This window comes from Coregonus lavaretus, assembly GCF_964263955.1.
Source record: "Coregonus lavaretus genome assembly, chromosome: 5".
Taxonomy (NCBI): domain Eukaryota; kingdom Metazoa; phylum Chordata; class Actinopteri; order Salmoniformes; family Salmonidae; genus Coregonus; species Coregonus lavaretus.
In genome coordinates this window covers 42057177-42079294 of record NC_139992.1, presented here as the reverse complement: position 1 = coordinate 42079294, position 22118 = coordinate 42057177, and the positions used below count along the sequence as shown (strand labels likewise).

General features: G+C 42.4%; 1 protein-coding gene across 2 annotated transcripts; it reads right to left on the bottom strand.

Annotated features, from left to right (window-relative positions):
• Nucleotides 1–8565: 8565 nt before the first annotated feature.
• LOC311129962 (mitochondrial inner membrane protease ATP23 homolog) lies at nucleotides 8566–21444 on the bottom strand. Of its 2 annotated transcripts, XM_084162533.1 has the most exons (7): nucleotides 21218–21444; nucleotides 20883–20928; nucleotides 9979–10060; nucleotides 9733–9870; nucleotides 9540–9623; nucleotides 9078–9262; nucleotides 8566–8741 (listed from the first exon to the last, which is right to left on the bottom strand). In XM_084162533.1, exons 1-7 carry the CDS (start codon nucleotides 21366–21368, stop codon nucleotides 8624–8626), a joined length of 804 nt encoding a protein of 267 aa, XP_084018659.1. In that variant the 5' UTR covers nucleotides 21369–21444; the 3' UTR covers nucleotides 8566–8623. The 2 variants fall into 2 exon arrangements, with proteins under 2 accessions (XP_084018659.1, XP_084018660.1); XM_084162534.1 differs by having other exon boundaries at nucleotides 8653–9262.
• Between the last annotated feature and the right edge of the window lie 674 nt (nucleotides 21445–22118).

The following is a 22118-nucleotide window of genomic DNA, read 5'->3' as shown; positions in this document are numbered from 1 at the left end:
GGCCTAATGAATTTATTTCAATTCCGTAAATAAACTGTAACTTAGTAAAATCGTAGAAATGTTATATGTTAGTTTTCAGCAATTTAAAAAAAATGTAAATCACAAAGCTCATCTGTATTTTCTGCAGCGCAGGAACATTCTCAGCAACAAAAGAGTGATCTAATTAAGATCCTACATCTGTACTTTGTTTGTTTTCACTCTTTCTCCTCAACCCCACTGTCTGAGAGTGCACAGAGTTTCTCTCATACTCTCAAATGAAATAATTAGTATGCATTCATTATGGCATGCTAAGTGTGTATGCTTTCACAGCTTTTGCTTTTTAATTGCTCACTGCCTCGGGGCGACCACAACATTTAATACAAAGGCTGATCAATAACAGTGGGTTGCATTGTAGCACTGGGCTCGTGGCTCAGCTGCCTCGCTCGCCTAGCTGTTATTAATTAGAGTGAGATGCAACGTTGACGTGAGCCGGGTCAAAGACTGGGTCAGAAACGTACCGTGAAGTGCCACCCTCCCGGATAATGAACCCCCTGTGGATTGTGGGCCAGCGCAGGTTAACGAACATGCAAAGTGCAATTAGAGACTCGTTTGACCGGGGTACCCTAAAGAGGTCGATGAGGAATTGATGTGGGTGAGAAGTCTTCCTGCTTTGACGTTGGATCAAAACATTAGATGGTTGTTTGGTTTGGTTGGATGGGAGAGGGAGTTGTGATTGTTTTTGTGTGTTTTTTATGATCTCCTTACTTAGGCCTTTGTATTCCTTGCGGAACATAGGACATCGATGAATCGCCTCCATCCCTTTCGGTCTTTTGCCCTCCTCTCCAGGCGTTGTCATGTCAGACACTCAGCCTTCATCTCCTGCTCCATGCTTTGTCTCCGGGTGGTTCTAGGTCTTCCTCTTATGCATTTGCCTTGTGGGTTCCATGTCAGAGCCTGTTTTGTGATTGAATTATTGTTTCTTCTGAGTGTGTGACCTATCCAACTTCACTCTCCTCTTGAGTTGTTCTTCTATTGGTTCTTGTTTAGTAGTTTCCTACAGCTTGATGTTGCTGATGTATCTGGCCAGTGGACTCTGAGACAGTGGTTGTTGTAATTTGTTCAGTATGTTAGTGGTGGTTCTCCATGTTTCAGATCAGTACAGAAGAATGGATTTCACATTTGAGTTTTGATGTTCCATTTTGTTTTAAGTGAGATGTTGAATGCTATTCTTGCTTTACCAATTATTTATTTCACATCTTCCTCCATCCACAGTTATCACACTACCTAGGTGGGTGAATCTGGCTACCTCCTCTAGGTGATTGTTTCCATGGTTATCGGTGCGTTGTCTTTACTGTTGATCCTCATGATCCTCATGTACTACTAGTGCTCAATCATCAGCAGAGATCCTGTAGCTGCTTGGTCAGGCTCCACTGAATACGGGTTCGGTTATTGTTGGTTGTTTGTTTCATGATCCAGTCGACGCAAAGGAGGAAGAGGAAGGGAGAGAGCAGGCAGCCCTGCCGAACCTCGGTAAGGACTTGGAACTTTTCTGATGGACTTCCCTCATGAAGGACTTGACACTGCATTTCTTGGTAGGTGTGCTTAATGATATCATGAATTTGGGTGGGATTCCATAGGGTGCCATAAGTTTCCACAGCATCTCTCGGTCTATACTGTGAAGCACCTTTTCAAAATCAATAAAATTGACGTAGACAGGAGAGTTAAATTCTATGGATTGCTCAATGATAATTCTGAGGGTTTTTCATCCACCACTTCTCTTAGTCTCTCTAATCGCCTTAATAGTAGCTAATGAATGTAGACATACATGACACTTCTGATCCTAAGATGATAAAGTTTGATGTTTGACATTTCTTCAAAATAAAACACATTCCTACTGTAACTCTGTGCTCGACAGTATGGGTTATACAATCCATTTTCCCTCAACAAAGTACTGAACATTTTCAGGAAAAGGCATCAAATCTTTTCTTATCTGTGTCCCTGGCTCTGCGGCTCAGTGAAGTCAAGGTAAATCCCTGTTGGTCAGAGTTGTTCGGGTTCACTTCTTTCTCATCGCTGCAGGAATATACGCACAGGGGTGTGACAAAGCCCCTAGATTGAGGGGACACTTATCAGGACTTCCAAACGCAGGGGACAACTCAAGGTCACTCTAAATTGGCTCACGAGAGAGATCTGCCCACCACCTCAAGGCAATCTGAGTCCTGCTCCTCCCTTCAATGATGTGTAACTCCCCTGGCCACTCTGCGGCACAGAGAAGGCTGGCCACTGTCTTGCAAATGGGGCAATAGCTAGGAGAATGGAGTGATTCTTGTCTGTGTCCTTGGAGCAGAGACTGATAAAGAGCTCAAGGTCAGGGAGCGTTTAACACCACCATACTGTTATGTTATATCAAGTTTGATGGTTGTAGGTTTGGCCTTCATATTGACAGTATGTTTCAAGACATTTTCCTGTCATAGCCACTAGTGTAAGCTCTGACCTCAGGCAATCAAAGCCATGGTCATAGTCACTTTCCTGTCTTGCATCTCACTCACAGACAGTACACAGCGGGATCAGGGAGAAAGTTTTCTTCACTGTTCCAAAGTCAAGTGTATGCAAAGGCTCTGCTGCACAAACTTCAAGCTAATTGCCTCCCAGTATCAGGGGGGATCCCTCCCTCCCTCTCAGAGTAGTGACAAAGCAGAGCCGTGGGCTGTGGTGGTTACTGAGGTGCCATGCCTCCTCAGTGGAGCTCTGGGACAGTCCTGCTGTGCACAGCAGAGGGGCGGCTCACTTCTACAGGAGCAAACGTCGATTATCTCTTTCTCAGTTCCCTGTAAAGGAGTCATACTATTCTATAGCCCTGGTCCTCTCAGAATGTTGATCCTTGTGGCATATTAGTCGACATAGTGAATATGGATTACACTACCCTTCCCCCACTGTCACTCTACCTACTTTTTGCTCCTGCTGTTGATGTCTATATTTGAACATTTGTTAAATATGAATTGGCACTGAGTAATTTCCCCTTGCCTTGAACGTACATGAATTGAATCATCCTCTTCCTCTTGACACTGCACACATTAACAAGATTCCATCTTCATTGATGCTTGAAAAACCTTGCTTTCATTCAAATGTATTTTAAATCAATAACATCAGTAATTTGAGGCCAAACTGTGTTGTTTTGCAATTATGTGCTGGAGTGAGGCATCTCAAATCTGCCTCCGAATTCATGGAAAGAGAAAATTCATGAATTACCCAATATTAATAATAAAAACACTATGTTTGTGGAGGAAAGTTTGTTAAGGTTATTGGAGTTAGCTGAAAGGATTCATTAATGAGCACATGGCTCACAGAGAGAAAAAGCAGCCCCCTGCTCTTCCTTCAGGACATTGTCCAATGGTTGTTATGCTAATCACTTAATTAATACCACACATATCATTAGTGCAAAATGAAGATTCAAATGCCAGCAGACATTAATTACCACTGAAGAACTTGTCAAGCATTTCTGCCATGAATGCTAACAATCTGCCAAGAGTCATTTATGAACATTCGTTTCATCTCTATCATCTAGCAGACACAATGAGGTGCAGTGTTAAGATGCTTCTTATCACTAAACCACTTGTTGTTCTGCCCTGACCTTACATGCTATGTATGTCTGAGAGCAAAGATTAAAACAACTGTTGTTGACTATTTTACACAGTTACACGTTTATTATACTGTGGTGATGTAGATACAGTGATGACTTCATAATGATCAAGCCAAAGTAGGGACTCTAAATTGAGAGAGGACAAGCCTAATTATATTTTTAACTCATTAAAATTGTTTCGCAAGAATACTAAGCCTATAGTGTTTCATTGAATCTTTCATTGCAGAAGCTTGATAATGAACTCATTTTTCTGTGGGGGAGGTTGAATATATAGGTGTTTTAAATTATAAATTGATCTCAGTCTTTTGAGTGACCTCTGTGTTCACATAAGAACTGTTTAGCCAGGTAATTGATTTGCTAATATGTGCAGTTCGCCTTTAAAACTAGCCCGAGACTCAGTACCAAACCTTCATTACATTTTAAAATATATATAAAAAAGATGGTGATGGCAATTGGGTCTGTGCCAACCCATAAACACCTTCTTAATTAAATTCCCTACACACATAATTAATTGATTTCCAACCGCCATGCTGAGCACCTCTTACAGCAGTTACCTGCTGGGCAAGTTAATCGTCAGGTTAGATGCTTAGCCTGAGGTGACTTTGTGCTGTGAATTATAATGATAGCTAGTCATTTCATTACTGTCAGAGTGAGCTGATTACAGTTTTCCTAATCATATTATTATCCATAATGCCACAATGAGTGCACTTCTTAAAGGCTGTAGTAAACCAGCTGATATTTATTTAGTTTTAGTACATCATGATATGTTCATGTATTGAGTGATTTACAAGGACATTAAATGATTCAGGAATCCATCTTTAGAGAAACAACCTTGTCCTCAATCAGATAAAAGTCATTGTCCACTTCAGGCTAAAGAACAGGCACTGATGGACTCAATATTTCTATTTTGTTATAGCATTACCCAAGAGTGAGGGAGATTGGGCAGTGCATGACCATCTTAGCAAAAAGTGTGACCTAACCTTTTATGTCACTCCTCAGAACTCTTAATTTGGGCTTAAATGAAACCTCATCAAACATCCTAAAATAGTGTGACAATGTACTTTCATTTTAATTGTTATGGTAATCTCCATACACAACATATATGGAGAAACAGGCAATAATTGGCTAAAATACCCCTTTAACATAATGGTGGACACATGCCAGGGTCTTTTTGAAAGACAGATAACATTGGCAAGATCAATATACTGTAAATTCTACTGGTCTAGTCCCTCTCCAGCTGGTTTTTACCCATGTTTCATGTTTGCTGGTAAGTAGTGTTTTACACTTCAGCATGCTACTTAGCTCACTCTCTGGACTGGAAGAGCCATCCAAATAGAACGAGTACCTGCTCCAGTCCTGGCATAATAAGCTTGGTTTCACACCTGCCTCTTCAAAACTGTACCGGGGCACAAAGCATATACCCAGGGCTGTCCCCGCCAAAAAAGTCAAGAACAATCCAGTGCCAACATGACTAATGAGCCATGCTTTCAAAATGCTGGGAACCTATTTGTGGAATTTTGGCACAAACCGGATTCTTGTCATAGTTCCTTCTGTTCTTCAAGTTTAAAGATGATATTACCCCTCACAACTAAATCTGGAATTATTCAAATTAAACACATTAGTTCATCAGTGAGGTCTGGGTTAATGTGTTGTCCTAGAGTAGATTAGAGAAGGCAGGGGACTTAAATGATGCTGGAACATTCTAATTAGAACTCAGTGGGAGCTGCCTGTTTAAATGGATGGAGTAATGAGATAACTCATTCTCTCAGTGGTAACTTAATCACCATGCTCTATTTTACCCTATAAAGGCTTGGCATTCACCTGAACCAGGGTTCATTGAAATGGATTCAATCATCTGTATCACTAAAACTGTGATTGCGCTTCTTTCTCGCTCTTCTTTATGGAGTCTAATCGACCACTGTAGCCTGAAGTTTGATACATCAAGACTGCCATCTTAAGGACATGGATGGTACTACAGATGAGATGACTCCAGATATGTCTTAGGTCTTGAATGCAAGGATCAAACTTGAGCATGCAGTAGTATTTATATTTTCGACATTGATGAAGTGTACTGCACTTCAACTGAGTTGTGTGCAATCACCCAATATGTACAGGAATCAACTGATTGGTCCTGTGTGAACCAAGTCAGTCAGTTCCAATTCCAAAATCATGTTGCTAAAGATGTTTTACATGAGGCAGATTTGGGAATAAACACCCTAAAGTAAGGACCAATTGAATTAGAGTACAAATTACACCAGCCATTCAAACAAGTATAAAAGTCATAAATCCACATACTCAAGTGCATGTATGGAAAAAACAAGGAGAATGTCACAAAGCATAGTGAGTCGTTCAATACGGCAATTAACAGAGTTAAATTAATAATTCTACAAGTAATTATATTGTTTAATTTGACTGGCAGTTTTCTTGTGTGGCATTTCCATAGTCCTTTGGTTAATATCCTCTAACTGCTGTTGTTTACTAATTATTATGCAGTTAACACTAATCCCCTGCTTGCCTTTGAGGGTGCAATTTTCTGTAAGCTTCTCAAATTAACCTAATCTTATTTTCTTTGTCCTATTCAACCGACTCCTCTTGTTGTTTGAGCCCATGTAAGATGTATGCCCTCTGTAGCGCCTGTTGGTGGAGTGTACATTACAGACAAGTACAGTGTAACATTCACCACACAATTTCTAATTACAATTCAGATGTCAATGTCTGGACTCTTTGCGATAGCCTGAAAGCTACTATATGCAGCAAATGGTGTGGGAAGATTAGGAGGCTAATTCCCACGTAACTGTTCCTCATTAATCCAAAGAAGATGGATAACGGATTCTCAAAATGCTAATGTCCTATAAAAATGTCCCCAATGACATTTTACAGAGGAAGTTTATAAGATGTAGAGTGTTTGCCATCATCTGTCTGGGGAATACGTTTTTTTTTAAAACTTTGCTCCCCACACACTGAGAAAAAGAGGCCTTAACTGCACTAAGGTTCAGAGGGCAACAGTGTACTTTAAAATATAGGTGAGACTTGTCTCTACAGTGCTTTCAGAAAGTATTCACATCCCTTTTTCCACAATTTGTTGTGTTACAGCCTGAATTTAAAATGTATGAAATTGAGATTTTGTGTCACTGGCCTACACACAATACCCCATAAGGTCAAAGTTGATTTTTTTTGTTGTTGACATTTTTACAAATTAATTAAAAATTAAAAGTTGAAATGTCTTGAGTCAGTAAGTATATGCCTTTGTTATGGTAAGTCTAAATAAGTTCAGGAGTAAACATTTGCTTAACAAGTCACATAGTCACTCTGTGTGCAATAATAGTGTTTAACCTGATTTTTGAATGACTACCTCATCTCTGTACCCCACGATTACAATTATCTGTAAGGTCCCTCAGTCGAGCTCTGAATTTCAAAGACAGGTTCAACCACAAAGACCAGGGAGGTTTTCCAATGCCTCACAAAGATGGGCACCTATTGGTAGATGTGTAAAATAAAAAAAGCAGACATTTAATATCCCTTTGAGCATGGTGAAGTTATTAATTACCATGAGGCCAATTGTGACTATAAAACATTTACAGAGTTTAATGGCTGTGATAGGAGAAAACTGAGGATGGATCAACAACATTGTAGTTACTCCACAATATTAACCTAAATGACAAGAGTGAAAAGAAAGAAGCCTGTACAGAATAAAAATATTCCAAAACATGCATCCTGTTTGCAACAAGGCACTAAAGTAAAACTGCAAAAAAATTGTCCAAGAAATTAACTTTATGTCCTGAATACAAAGCGTTATGTTTGTGGCAAATCCAACATACTGTAACACATCACTGAGTACCACTCTTCATATTTTCAACCATGGTGGTGGCTGCATCCTGTTATGGGTATGCTTGTCATCGGCAAGGACTAGGGAGTTTCGTTTAGGATAAAAAGAAACAGAATAAAGCTAAGCACAATGGAGTTGCTTACCAAGACTACATTGAATGTTCCTAAGTGGCAGGGTTCAAGTTTTGACTTAAATCAGCTTGAAAATCTATGGCAAGACTTAAAAATGGCTGTCTAGCAATGATCAACAACCAACTTGACAGAGCTTGAAGAATTTAAAAAAGAATGATATGCAAATATTTTATAATCCAGGTATGCAAAACTCTGAGAGATTTAGATCCCAAAATGTGGTCGGAAGGGCAGTATGGATGGATGTGTGACGCAATTGCGGAGCCACGCAGAGGCCAAATTGAGCTCTATACCGCATCGCTGTGCGCCTCTCAAATGTTATAACAATGTGAGTGCTCCGTATATCTCCGCATTGACATTATTGGTTGACGGTAAGTGAGGGCAGAAGGTCCTGTATAAACACAAATTCACTTCCTTGACAACTTCCTTCACAACAGCTCTGCGCTGCATTGCGAAGCGCAAGAAGTATGAATGCCCTGACTTCTGCAGAGGCCGTATCACCGTAAATGCTGCACGGCCTATGCAGAGAACAGATTGACCATGTTTGACCATAATTATTTTACAAATATTAGATTTTTTCTTCCTTTCTGACAATATTTTGTGTAGATCGTTGCCAAAAAAATTACAATTAAATCCATTTTAATCCCACTTTGTAACACAACAAAATGTGGAAAAAGTCAAAGGGTGTGAATAATTTCTGAAGGCACTGTATATTAAAGGTCCTGAGAAGTAACATCACTTGTCCAACTTGTTCAAGAAATTATTTGCTCTTCTGATCGATAGAGGAATTATGCTAACACGGATTAATGCATACTTCTCGACAACATGAAACATGCTTATTTAGATGTCATACTGTCTTCGGGGAATGCTGTGTCTGTTTAATGTAACTAGGGTATTAACTGAGCACTTTGTAGAATTCGTTTTTAAATGTCTTTGTCAATTCATAAATGCTAATGCAATAATAATCAAGACTCAATATCATATTATTCATAATAATCAAATATTTATTTCAACAAGTTGACTCATTCAGTACAGTACAATAACATCTATTTACAGTGAACTCCCAGTTCTTAGTAATTGTATGTCCACATGGCAAAGAGTAGAGGGGCGTCCCCACCTTTCAGTCTTGAAATACGTTTTACAGGCATCATATACCCTGCATAAACATCTAAAAGGATGACAAAAAAAATATTGCGGCCACGTTTATCAATTTCCAAAAGGAAACCACTCCATCACTTTCTTTAGTTATAGCATTAGAGTCCACAAAAGTGTGCCATAAAAACATATAATTTATTATATCCTTCGATTTATTTAAATGACAGAGAGAAATAACTCTGAATATTTCCCCTCAGGAGGTAATTTCATTCCATTTTTGAAACAGTCATTCTGCTGAGGGCAGTGGTAGTTGCCCAGCTTTCTGCAAGGATCCTCACAATAGCACCCATGGAAATTAAATTACAATTAATTTGTGCACGTAATAACACATTAAAGGTTTGCGTAATACCGATCTCGGTTCTCAAAATCTCTGTAGGCAAACTTGGCGTCCTTCTTGTCATGTGGGATGCGGCCGAAGGGGGCGTGGTCATTGAAGCAGGTGTCGAATACCTCGTCCACTACTTTCTCCGCCTCCTCTCGGCTCACCTTCCTAACAGCAAGGATGGAGCGCAAGGCACGTCCCCGAACACATTCCTGATAGGTAGTAGTGGGATGGGTTAGGTAGGGAGTTCTTCATGTGAATATTGGCCATCATAAACACTTCTTTTTAATCGCTAAGCACTGAAAAAGGCAGTGCTATACTTTCAACTATAGTTTCAACTAAACCGGTTGTCAATTCAAACATACCAATTCACAGGATGGGAAAAATCATGTTATGCTACACCATGAAGGATACCAGTTTTGACTGAAATACATACAAATAAGAATGCAATTTTGTTTGCAGTGAATTCACATTATCTCCTGATATTACCTGATGGTGCTTCTTGAGGCCAAAGTTGAACCTCGATACTTCATTGTGGAAGGAGCAATCCCCACTGAGATTGGCTGCTCGAATCTGAAAAATAAGAGCCAAACAATTAACATGACTTCCTTTAAAACACAATTAAAACTGAGCACAAATAATGCATTCCCCCATAACATGCACGTTTATCTCTTGGTCTCACCTCTGAGCAGGCCAAGTGCTTGAAGTTGTTAAACCAATCCACATGCGCCCGGCAGTGGTCAAAGGCATGGATGAGCTCATGTGTAACCACTCGGTTCATGTGGGACTGCTGGTGAATATTATTCTGACACAAAACAATCTAGAATTGGGAGGGGGGAAAAACAATTGGTATCTTACAGATGTGATACAAAGTACACAGCATGGCATGTGAACCTGTACACAAAGGTAATGGTTCTAGCTTTCTTACTTGTGATGATGTAGCATCAAAACCGCCACTGACAGTCCCATCACAGTCTTCACAGGAGAAATGTCTGTCTTTGTACACTGCACTGAAGAGACAGAATAATACTTGACAAAGCATGAAGAAAAAAACAATATAACGGCATCATATACAGTGGGGAAAACAAGTATTTAGTCAGCCACCAATTGTGCAAGTTCTCCCACTTAAAAATATGAGAGAGGCCTGTAATTTTCATCATAGGTACACGTCAACTATGACAGACAAAATGAGAAAAAAAATTCCAGAAAATCACATTGTAGGATTTTTAATGAATTTATTTGCAAATTATGGTGGAAAATAAGTATTTGGTCAATAACAAAAGTTTCTCAATACTTTGTTATATACCCTTTGTTGGCAATGACACAGGTCAAACGTTTTCTGTAAGTCTTCACAAGGTTTTCACACACTGTTGCTGATATTTTGGCCCATTCCTCCATGCAGATCTCCTCTAGAGCAGTGATGTTTTGGGGCTGTCGCTGGGCAACACGGACTTTCAACTCCCTCCAAAGATTTTCTATGGGGTTGAGATCTGGAGACTGGCTAGGCCACTCCAGGACTTTGAAATGCTTCTTACGAAGCCACTCCTTCGTTGCCCGGGCGGTGTGTTTGGGATCATTGTCATGCTGAAAGACCCAGCCACGTTTCATCTTCAATGCCCTTGCTGATGGAAGGAGGTTTTCACTCAAAATCTCACGATACATGGCCCCATTCATTCTTTCCTTTACACGGATCAGTCGTCCTGGTCCCTTTGCAGAAAAACAGCCCCAAAGCATGATGTTTCCACCCCCATGCTTCACAGTAGGTATGGTGTTCTTTGGATGCAACTCAGCATTCTTTGTCCTCCAAACACGACGAGTTGAGTTTTTACCAAAAAGTTATATTTTGGTTTCATCTGACCAAATGACATTCTCCCAATCCTCTTCTGGATCATCCAAATGCACTCTAGCAAACTTCAGACGGGCCTGGACATGTACTGGCTTAAGCAGGGGGACACGTCTGGCACTGCAGGATTTGAGTCCCTGGCGGCGTAGTGTGTTACTGATGGTAGGCTTTGTTACTTTGGTCCCAGCTCTCTGCAGGTCATTCACTAGGTCCCCCCGTGTGGTTCTGGGATTTTTGCTCACCGTTCTTGTGATCATTTTGACCCCACGGGGTGAGATCTTGCGTGGAGCCCCAGATCGAGGGAGATTATCAGTGGTCTTGTATGTCTTCCATTTCCTAATAATTGCTCCCACAGTTGATTTCTTCAAACCAAGCTGCTTACCTATTGCAGATTCAGTCTTCCCAGCCTGGTGGAGGTCTACAATTTTGTTTCTGGTGTCCTTTGACAGCTCTTTGGTCTTGGCCATAGTGGAGTTTGGAGTGTGACTGTTTGAGGTTGTGGACAGGTGTCTTTTATACTGATAACAAGTTCAAACAGGTGCCATTGATACAGGTAACGAGCGGAGGACAGAGGAGCCTCTTAAAGAAGAAGTTACAGGTCTGTGAGAGCCAGAAATCTTGCTTGTTTGTAGGTGACCAAATACTTATTTTCCACCATAATTTGCAAATAAATTCATTAAAAATCCTACAATGTGATTTTCTGGATTTTCTTTCTCTCAATGTCTGTCATAGTTGACGTGTACCTATGATGAAAATTACAGGCCTCTCTCATCTTTTTAAGTGGGAGAACTTGCACAATTGGTGGCTGACTAAATACTTTTTTTCCCCACTGTATCTATTACATCACGTGCCAAACTCATTCCACGGAGGGCCAATTGTCTACGGGTTTTCGCTCCACCCTTGTACCGGACTGATGAATTAAGGTCAGTAATTAGTAAGGAACTTCCCTCACCTGGTTGTCTAGGTCTTAATCGAAAGGAGAAAAAAAAACTCAGTGGAATGAGTTTCACACCCCTGTATTACATAGACTGAGTGTAAAAAAATTATGAACACCTGCTCTTTCCATGACATAGACTGACCGGGTGAAAGCTATGATCCCTTTTTGATTTAAATCCACGTCAATCAGTGGTATTTAAAGTCAGGGTCGCAACCCCACTAGGGAACTGCAGTGGGGTCGCAAATAAAAAATTAATTAAAAATTAAGAGTACAGATTATTGTATGGAACATTATACAAACGTTTTTGAGAAAGATAATTTGAAAGACAATTTTATTGAGTAAAAATATTTATTGGCTTATTTTCATTTTGATAAGAGATGAAAATGCAATTAATTAAAGGTTATTTGTTGATGTAAAAAATCTAAAATTTACTGATTTTAAAGTTTGTGTCATTAGATTTGGGGTGGGAGCGCAATAAATTATTGGGGAAAAAATGGGGTCCTCAGAAATTCTGGCAAAAATAAATGTGGTCCCCGCTGAAGAAGTTTGAATACCACTGGTGTAGATGAATGGGAGGAGACATGGATTGTGTATGTGTGCCATTCAGAGGGTGAATGATTAAGTGCCTTTGGTAGTACGTGCCAGGCGCATCGGTTTGATTGGGTCAAGGACTGCTACGTTGCTGGGTTTTTCAAGCTCAACAGTTTCTATGTGTCTCAACAATGGTCCACCACTCAAAGGACATCCACCCAACTTGAAAACTGTGGGAAGCATTGGAGTCAACATGGGCCAGCATCCCTGTGGAACGCTTGACACCTTGTAGTCCATGACCCGACAAATTGAGGCTGTTCTGAGGGTAAAAGGGGGTGCAACTCAATATTAAGAAGGTGATCCTAATGTTTTGTACACTGTGTATAATATAATAGATACTGTACCAAAACAATATGTTCTGACATATTATTATGCTTGACTTCTGTTCATGTAACTAAATGCCTTACAATATGTCTTATTGTAAGTGTAATGTCTGTCATATTTATATACACACACACTGAACAAATACACTACCGGTCAAATATTTTAGAACACCTACTCATTCAAGGGTTTTTCTTTATTTTTACTATTTTCTACATTGTAGAATAATAGTGAAGACATCAAAACTATGTAATAACACATATGGAATCATGTAGTAACCAAAAAAAAAAAAGTGTTAAACAAATCAAAATATATTTTATATTTGAGATTCTTCAAATAGCCACTCTTTGCCTTGATGACAGCTTTGCACACTCTTGGCATTCTCTCAACCAGCTTCACCTGGAATGCTTTTCCAACAGTCTTGAAGGAGTTCCCACATATGCTGAGCACTTGTTGGCTGCTTTTCCTTCACTCTGCGGTCTGACTCATCCCAAACCATCTCAATTTGGTTTAGGTCGGGGGATTGTGGAGGCCAGGTTATCTGATGCAGCACTCCATCACTCTCCTTCTTGGTAAAATAGCCCTTACACAGCCTGGAAGTGTGTTGGGTCATTGTACTGTTGAAAAACAAATGACAGTCCCACTAAGCCCAAACCAGATGGGATGGTGTATCGCTGCAGAATTCTGTGGTAGCCATGCTGGTTAAGTGTGCCTTGAATTCTAAATAAATCACAGACAGTGTCAGCAGCAAAGCACCCCCACACCATAACACCTCCTCCTCCTTGCTTTACGGTGGGAAATCATCATCATCCGTTCACCCACACCGCGTCACACAAAGACACGGCGGTTGGAACCAAAAATCTCACATTTGGACTCCAGACCAAAGGACAAATTTCCACCGGCCTAATGTCCATTGCTCGTGTTTCTTGGCCCAAGCAAGTCTCTTCTTATTATTTGTGTCCTTAGGTAGTGGTTTCTTTGCAGCAATTCGACCATGAAGGCCTGATTCACATAGTCTCCTCTGAACAGTTGATGTTGAGATGTGTCTGTTACTTCAACTCTGTAAAGCATTTATTTGGGCTGCAATTTCTGAGGCTGGTAACTCTAATGAACTTATCCTCTGCAGCAGAGGTAACTCTGGGTCTTCCATTCCTGTGACGATCCTCATGAGAGCCAGTTTCATCATAGATGACCATGTGTAACCACGCCAGCCCAGGACCTCCACATCCGGCTTATTCACCTGCGGGATAGCCGGAGACCAGCCACCTGGACAGCTGACGAAACTGTGCTTTTGCACAACCGAAGAATTTCTGCACAAACTGTCAGAAACCATCTCAGGGAAGCTCATCTGCGTGCTCGTCATAATAATAATAATAATAAATAATAATAATAATATGCCATTTAGCAGACGCTTTTATCCAAAGCGACTTACAGTCATGCGTGCATACATTTTTGTGTATGGGTGGTCCCGGGGATCGAACCCACTACCTTGGCGTTACAAGCGCCGTGCTCTACCAGCTGAGCTACAGAGGACCACACCAGGGTTTTGACCTGACTGCAGTTCGGTGCCATAACCGACTTCAATGGGAAAATGCTCCCTTTCGATGGCCACTGGCACGCTGGAGAAGTGTGCTCTTCACGGACGAATCCCGGTTTCAACTGTATCGGGCAGATGGCAGACTATATAGTGCCGTGTGGGCGAGCGGTTTGCTGATGTCAACGTTGTGAACATCAGCAAATGGCGCCGGAGGGGATGGCTGCCGTTTTATGGGCTCTTAACCAACCGTGCTATTTTGTTTGTTTTTTCGCATTGTTTGTAACTTATTTTGTACATAATGTTGCTGCTACCGTCTCTTATGACCGAAAATAGCTTCTGGACATCAGAACAGCGATTCCTCAACTTGAACTGGACAAATCATTTTTATTTAATGAGTCGGGCGAGAGGGATTTGCTCCAGACACCGGACAGGGCCCTGATCCCCGTCATTTGCATTAGAAAGAAACTGAGATATCATGGAAGGAGATCGGGGTGGCTGGTAAGGAGCCGGCGACGAGTGGCTAATCTGCCTTTGCCATCGGTACTATTGGCCAACGCACAATCACTTGATAATAAAGTGGACGAACTACAAGCACGTATATCCTACCAACGGGACATTAAAAACTGTAATATCTTATGTTTCACCGACTCGTGGCTGAACGACGACATGAATAACATACAGCTGGCGGGTTATACACTGTATCGGCAGGATAGAACAGCAGCCTCTGGTAAGACAAGGGGTGGCGGTCTATATATATTTGTAAACAACAGCTGGTGCACGATATCTAAGGAAGTCTCCAGGTTTTGATTGCTTGAGGTAGAGTATCTCATGATAAGCTGTAGACCACACTATCTACCAAGAGAGTTTATCTATATTCTTCGTAGCTGTCTATTTACCACCACAAACTGATGCTGGCACAAAGACCGCACTCAATGAACTGTCTACGCCATAAGCAAACAGGAAAACACTCATCCAGAGGTGGCACTCCTAGTGGCCGGGGACTTTAATGCAGGGAAACTTAAATCAGTTTTACCTAATTTCTACAAGCATGTTAAATGTGCAACCAGAGGGAAAAAAACTCTAGACCACCTTTACTCCACACACAGAGATGCGTACAAAGCTCTCCCTCGTCCTCCATTTCGCAAATCTGACCATAATTCTATCCTCCTGATTCCTGCTTCCAAACAAAAACTAAAGCAAGAAGCACCAGTGACCCGGTCAATAAAAAAGTGGTCAGATGAAGCAGATGCTAAGCTACAGGACTGTTTTGCTAGCACAGACTCGAATATGTTCCCAGGATTCTTCTGATGGCATTGAGGAGTACACCACATCAGTCACTGGCTTCATCAATAAGTGCATCGATGACGTCCCCACAGTGACTGTACGTACATACCCCAACCAGAAGCCATGGTTTACAGGCAACATCCGCACTGAGCTAAAGGGTAGAGCAGCCGCTTTCAAGAAGCGGGACTCTAACCCAGAAGCTTATAAGAAATCCCGCTATGCCCTCCGACAAACCATCAAACAGGCAAAGCGTCAATACAGGACTAAAATCGAATCGTACAACACCGACTCCGACGCTCGTCGGGCGTGGCAGGGCTTGCAAACTATTACAGACTACAAAGGGAAGCACAGCCACGAGCTGCCCAGTGACACAAGTCTACCAGATGAGCTAAATTACTTATATGTTCGCATCAAGGCAAGTAACACTGAAACATGCATGAGAGCATCAACTATTCCGGACGACTGTGTGATCACGCTCTCCGTAGCTGATGTGAGTAAGACCTTTAAACAGGTCAACATTCACAAGGCCGCAGAGCCAGACGGATTACCAGGACGTGTACTCCGAGCATGCGATGACCAACTGGCAAGAGTCTTCACTGACATTTTCAACCTCTGCCTGTCTGAGTCTGTAATACCAACATGTTTCAAGCAGATCCCCATAGTCCCTGTGCCCAAGAACACTAAGGTAACCTGCCTAAATGACTACCGACCCGTAGCACTCACTTCTGTAGCCATGAAGTGCTTTGAAAGGCTGGTCATGGCTCACATCAACACCATTATCCCAGAAACCCTAGACCCACTCCAATTTGCATACCGCCCCAACAGAGCCACAGATGATGCAATCTCTATTGCGCTCCACACTGCCCTTTCACACCTGGACAAAAGGAACACCTATGTGGGAATGCTATTCATTGACTACAGCTCAGTGTTCAACACCATAGTGCCCTCAAAGCTCATCACTAAACTAAGGACCCTGGGACTAAAAACCTCCCTCTGCAACTGTATCCTGGACTTCCTGACGGGCCTCCCCCAGGTGGTAAGGGTAGGTAACAACACATCCACCACGCTGATCCTCAACACGGGGGCCCCTCGGGGGTGCGTGCTCAGTACCCTCCTGTACTCCCTGTTCACTCATTACTGCATGGCAAGGCACAACTCCAACATCATCATTAAGTTTGCCGATCACACAACAGTGGTAGGCCTGATCACCGACAACGATGAGACAGCCTATAGGGAGGAGGTCAGAGACCTGGCTTTGTTGTGCCAGGCCAACAACCTCTCCCTCAACGTGATCAAGACAAAGGAGATGATTGTGGACTACAGGAAAAGGAGGGCCGAGCACGCCCCCATTCTCATCGACGGGGCTGTAGTGGAGCAGGTTGAGAGCTTCAAGTTCCTTGGTGTCCACATCACCAACAAACTATCATGGTCCAAGCACACCAAGACAGTCGTAAAAAGGGCACAACAAAACCTATTCCCCATCAGGAGACTGAAAAGATTTGGCATGGGTCCTCAGATCCTCAAAAAGGTTCTACAGCGGCACCATCGAGAGCATCCTGACTGGTTGCATCACTGCCTGGTATGGCAACTGCTCGGCCTCCGACCGCAAGGTACTACAGTGGGTAGTGCGTACGGCCCAGTACATCACTGGGGCCAAGCTTCCTGCCATCCAAGACCTCTATACCAGGCAGTGTCAGAGGAAGGCCCTCAAAATTGTCAAATACTCCAGCCACCCTAGTCATAGACTGTTCTCTCTGCTACCGCACGGCAAGCGGTACCGGAGCGCCAAGTGTATGCCCAAGAGGCTTCTAAACAGCTTCTACCCCCAAGCCATAAGACTCCTGAACATCTAATCAAATGGCTACCCAGACTATCTGCATTGCCCCCCCTTTACGCTGCTGCTACTCTCTGTTTATTATCTATGCATTGTCACTTTAATAACTCTACCTACATGTACATATTACCTCGACTAACCGGTTCCCCCGCACATTGACTCGGTACAGGTACCCCCTGTATATAGCCTCGCTATTGTTATTTTACTGCTGCTCTTTATTTTTATTTTTTTAGGTATTCTTTCTTAAAACTGCATTGTTGGTTAAGGGCTTGTAAGTAAGCATTTCACTGTAAGGTCTACACCTGTTGTATTCGGCACGTGACAAATAACATTTGATTTGATGGTGCCGGTGGAGTTATGGTATGGGCAGCCATAAACTACGGACAACGAACACAATTGCATTATATCAATGGCAATTTGAATGAACAGAGATACCGTGACGAGATCCTGAGGCCCATTGTCATGCCATTCATCCGCTGCCATCACCTCATGTTTCAGCATGATAATGCATGGCCCCATGTCACAAGGATCTGTACACAATTCCTGGAAGCTGAAAATGTCCCAGTTCTTCCATGTCACCCATTGAGCATGTTTGGGATGCTCTGGATCGACGTGTACAACAGCGTGTTCCAGTTCCCGCCAATATCCAGCAACTTCGCACAGCCATTGAAGTGGGACAACATTCCACAGGCCACAATCTACAGCCTGATCAACTCTATGCAAAGGAGACGTGTTGCGCTGCATGAGGTAAATGGTGGTCATACCAGATACTGACTAGTTTTCTGATCCACACCCCTACCTTTTTTTTAAGGTATCAGTGCATGATGCATGCATATCTGTATTCAGATGCATGCATATCTGTATTCCCAATCATGTGAAATCCATAGATTAGGGCCTAATGAATGCATTTCAATTGACTGACTTCCTTATATGAACTTGTTGCGTTTATATTTTCGTTCAGTGTACAATAAACCAGTGTTATGAGAGCATTATGGCAGCTAGACCCGAGCAACGTGTTTTTTACAATGAATGAGCTGCGCGGGCGATACAAGGAGGAGGAAACCCGGCCCCGGGAATGGATGGGCTATGCTATGAACAACTTAAACACCTAGATGATTTGGTACTGGAGGAGGTATTGGCGTTAATTAATATAGTATGGGAAGAGGGGGCGTTACCAGCAGTGAGGAAACATGCCATAGTGGTGCCAATTGTGAAACCAGGAAAATAAGCATTACACCCGGGTTCATACAGACCCGTAGCGTTGACCTCTGTACTGTGTAAAGTAATGGAAAGAATGGTCACAGACAGATTAGTACATATGTTTGAGAGTAAAGGTATTTTTTCCTCGTACCAGAGCGGATTTAGGTTAGGATGGTGTACTATGGACTCAGTGCTAGCACTGGACTATGATATAAAGGCGGCGCTGGCCAACAAGGAGGGAATGGTGGCGGTGTTTCTGGACATTGAAAAGGCATATGACATGCTCTAGAAAGGGGAACCGCTGCTGGAGCTGTATTATCCTGGGGTGAGGGGTCGGCTGTTTAATTTAATCCAAGATTTCTTGAAGACCCAGACCATCCAGGTCAGAGTTGGTGGGGCTTATTCTGAGTTAGTGGGGATAGAGAATGGGACACCGCAGGGAAGTGTAATTAGGCCAGTTTTGTTTAACATAATGGTGAATGACATGTTCCAGGATGTTGGGCCTGGTTTTGGCTTTTCCCTGTTTGCTGATGATGAGGCGCTCTGGAAAAGAGGAAGGAATATTCCATTTGTGGTCCGGAAGGTGCAAGAGGCATTGGAAAAGGATTTCGAATTTCAGCAGCAAAGACCAAGTTAAAAAATGTTGTATATAAAAGTAAGAATATGGTGAAGTATGGTTCACCGCTGGAACGGGTCAAGGCATTCAAATTCCTGGGGGTTTGGTTGGAGGAGAGAATGTCCTGGAAGACCCATGTGGAAAAAAATATTTTAAGATGCGGTAAAGTAATTAATATAATGCGGTACCTGTCTGGGAAGCGCCATGCAAATTATTTACCAAGCAATGATCCGCTCAGTGCTGGACTATGGGAGCATGGCATTTGGTTTGGCGGCGGCTACAACACTGCAGATTTCGGATGTGGTACAGGCAAGGGCGCTGAGGTTGTGCTGTGGGGCATTTCAAACGACCCCTAACCCTGCGTTGTTGGTTGAAATGGCCATGCGCTATGGGATAAAAGTGCGGGGGCATGTATCATCTCACCCTGCAAGGTGTCTGTTGGGAGAAGGAACTAGATTGAGAAGAGGTAGGCCAAGCTATGTGACCAAGTGCAGGAATGGGGGGGAAGAGTCGGGAATGGGAGTTCCTCAGTGGCTGTTGCCAGAGCCTGATGTTGACATGACCATTCTTGATGCAATAAGGGCTAAGGACTTTGGAGAGCCTTCTCTGGTGGTTGAGGCCCATCTGCGGCAGGACTAGGGTCCCTACTTTCGCATCTTCACAGATGGATCAAAGGATCCAGGCAGTGGGAGAGCAGGGTTTGGGATACATGTTCCCCGGTTTCAGATACACCGGGGAGGCGGCTGTCTGATGGAGTTTCAGTCTTCTCTGCTGAAATGCTAGCACTAGTGTGGGCATTGGGATGGGTGGAAGAAGTGGGGCCTAAAAGGGTAATTTTGTGGTCAGACTGCTGCTAGCCTGGTTGCGCAGAGAGAAGGGAAGTCAAAGGCACACCCAGACCTGATAATAGAGCTGTTGAAGTCTCTTTATAGGGTGGGGTAGAAAGGGTGTAAGGTAGGTTTTCTGTGGGTCCCAGCTCATGTTGGGGTAGGGGGAAATGAGGCAGCAGATATGGTGGCGAAGGCCGCTTTGAGGAGGGAGATGTGGTGGTCCCGTTAGGGGGGGATGGAATGTAGGAGTATCATAGCAAAGGGGTTGACCCAGGAGTGGCAACGTGAGTGGGAGAGAGAAGAGCGGGGTAGGCAGTTTTTCTCTATCCAGAATTCTGTAAGGAAGGGCAGTAGATATCTTGGGAAGGAAAGTAGCGATGGGGTTCTGTTGACAAGGCTGAGGTTGAGGCATTGTGGATTGGAAAATGGGTTATTGTTAGTAGGGAAACACCCAGATGGGAAGTGTGAGGAACGTGGGGAGGTAGAGACTGTACTACTGTGAAGCATGTTCTGTTATATTGCAGACAGTATGAGGATAGGAGGGTATTTCTTTGTGAGCTGACTGAGTTGGGAGTAACCACATTTTCGCTTGTAACTATTTTGGCCTCAAATGACAGGCAGAGCGAAATAGCAAGGAAGCTGTTGTGGTTTCTTTATTCCTCCGGCTTGCACCTAGGCTATTTAGATAATTATGTGTGGATCTCACTCTCCAGCCTGAGAAAGGCAGCAATACGCATTACAGGGTCTAGTCTGCCAGAAACTGATAGGAAGAAGATGAATTATGGCAGCTGACAGCTGTGTTTTGTGATTGATAAAGATAGTGGCTGTCTGACACTTACCATCCTGAGCTTTTCATGGCTCCAAGGAGAAGCTTTGCATATGGACCTGAAATGGAGACAGACTGAGATTAGGCCTAACCGGTCATGCATCATGGCAGCAATCAGGTAACACTCATTCAACAGCTAACGTTATAGCTGACTGGCTTACTCATGACAGTCTCTTTACTATTCAACGATAGCTAGCTAGCTAAGCTTGCTAGAAACATGGCCATGACGTCTATGACAAATGTAAACATGGCATCAATGCTTACACGGTCATCTAGCTAACTATTGCAATGCGATATTTTTTGGAGGATGACCGACAGATCAGCTTGCTAGCTAGCCTGTTAGCTTACTTGTTTCCATTGCAAATTGTAGCATGACCTGACATTTGTGATTGAAAGTGAACAAGCTTTCTGCTATCGATCCCTTTTGGAACTTTCCCGAATTCCTCTCCGGAAATAGGTTATATCCGTAGTCCTCTTCTTGCTGTTTAGTTTGATCCATTGCATGGAAATTGTCTCTAAAATAGCCACTTGTGCTTCTAGGAACATACACAGCCTAGCTACGAGAGGTCATTCTCTGTTTTCAAACCACGTGGTAAGCCAGACCGAGGTAAAATTAGTTGTATATTGGATATTCGGTGGATATTCGGATTTCAATCTTCAATAGCTCTTACACAGTGTGCCATGACTTTGATAATGATATACTGTATTTTGAATCAGGGCAGGATGGATGGATTTTTAAAATGTATTTTTCCTGTTTTCAATCCTCAATAGCATGCCAAGACAATGAAAATTCTTAATCAGGGGCGGATTAACAAAAATCCACAACTTTTTTTTTGTGTATATATAAATCATACAGTGGAACACGTTCTATTTCAGTGCCAGAATTATGGGAGGAAGAGATTGTTATTAGATTTAAGGAGCAATGGTGTTGAAGAGCCAAGCTTAAATGAACTGCTGATAAAATCATAGTCATGGCACGCTTTGTGTAAGAGCTATTGAAGATTGAAATACAAAATTATATTATAAAATATATATATAGAAAAAAAGGTGTGGATTTTTCTCCATCCACCCCTGATTCAGAATGTACCATTTTCATAGTCATGGCATGCTTGGATCAATAGCTATTGACAAGAGAAAACAGAATATCCAAGATAAAACTAATTTTACCTAGTTAACCAAATGTTAAAGATTCAATAAATTAATGTCTGCAACAACATTGTTGCTAGCTAGTTAACAGAAAATACATTAG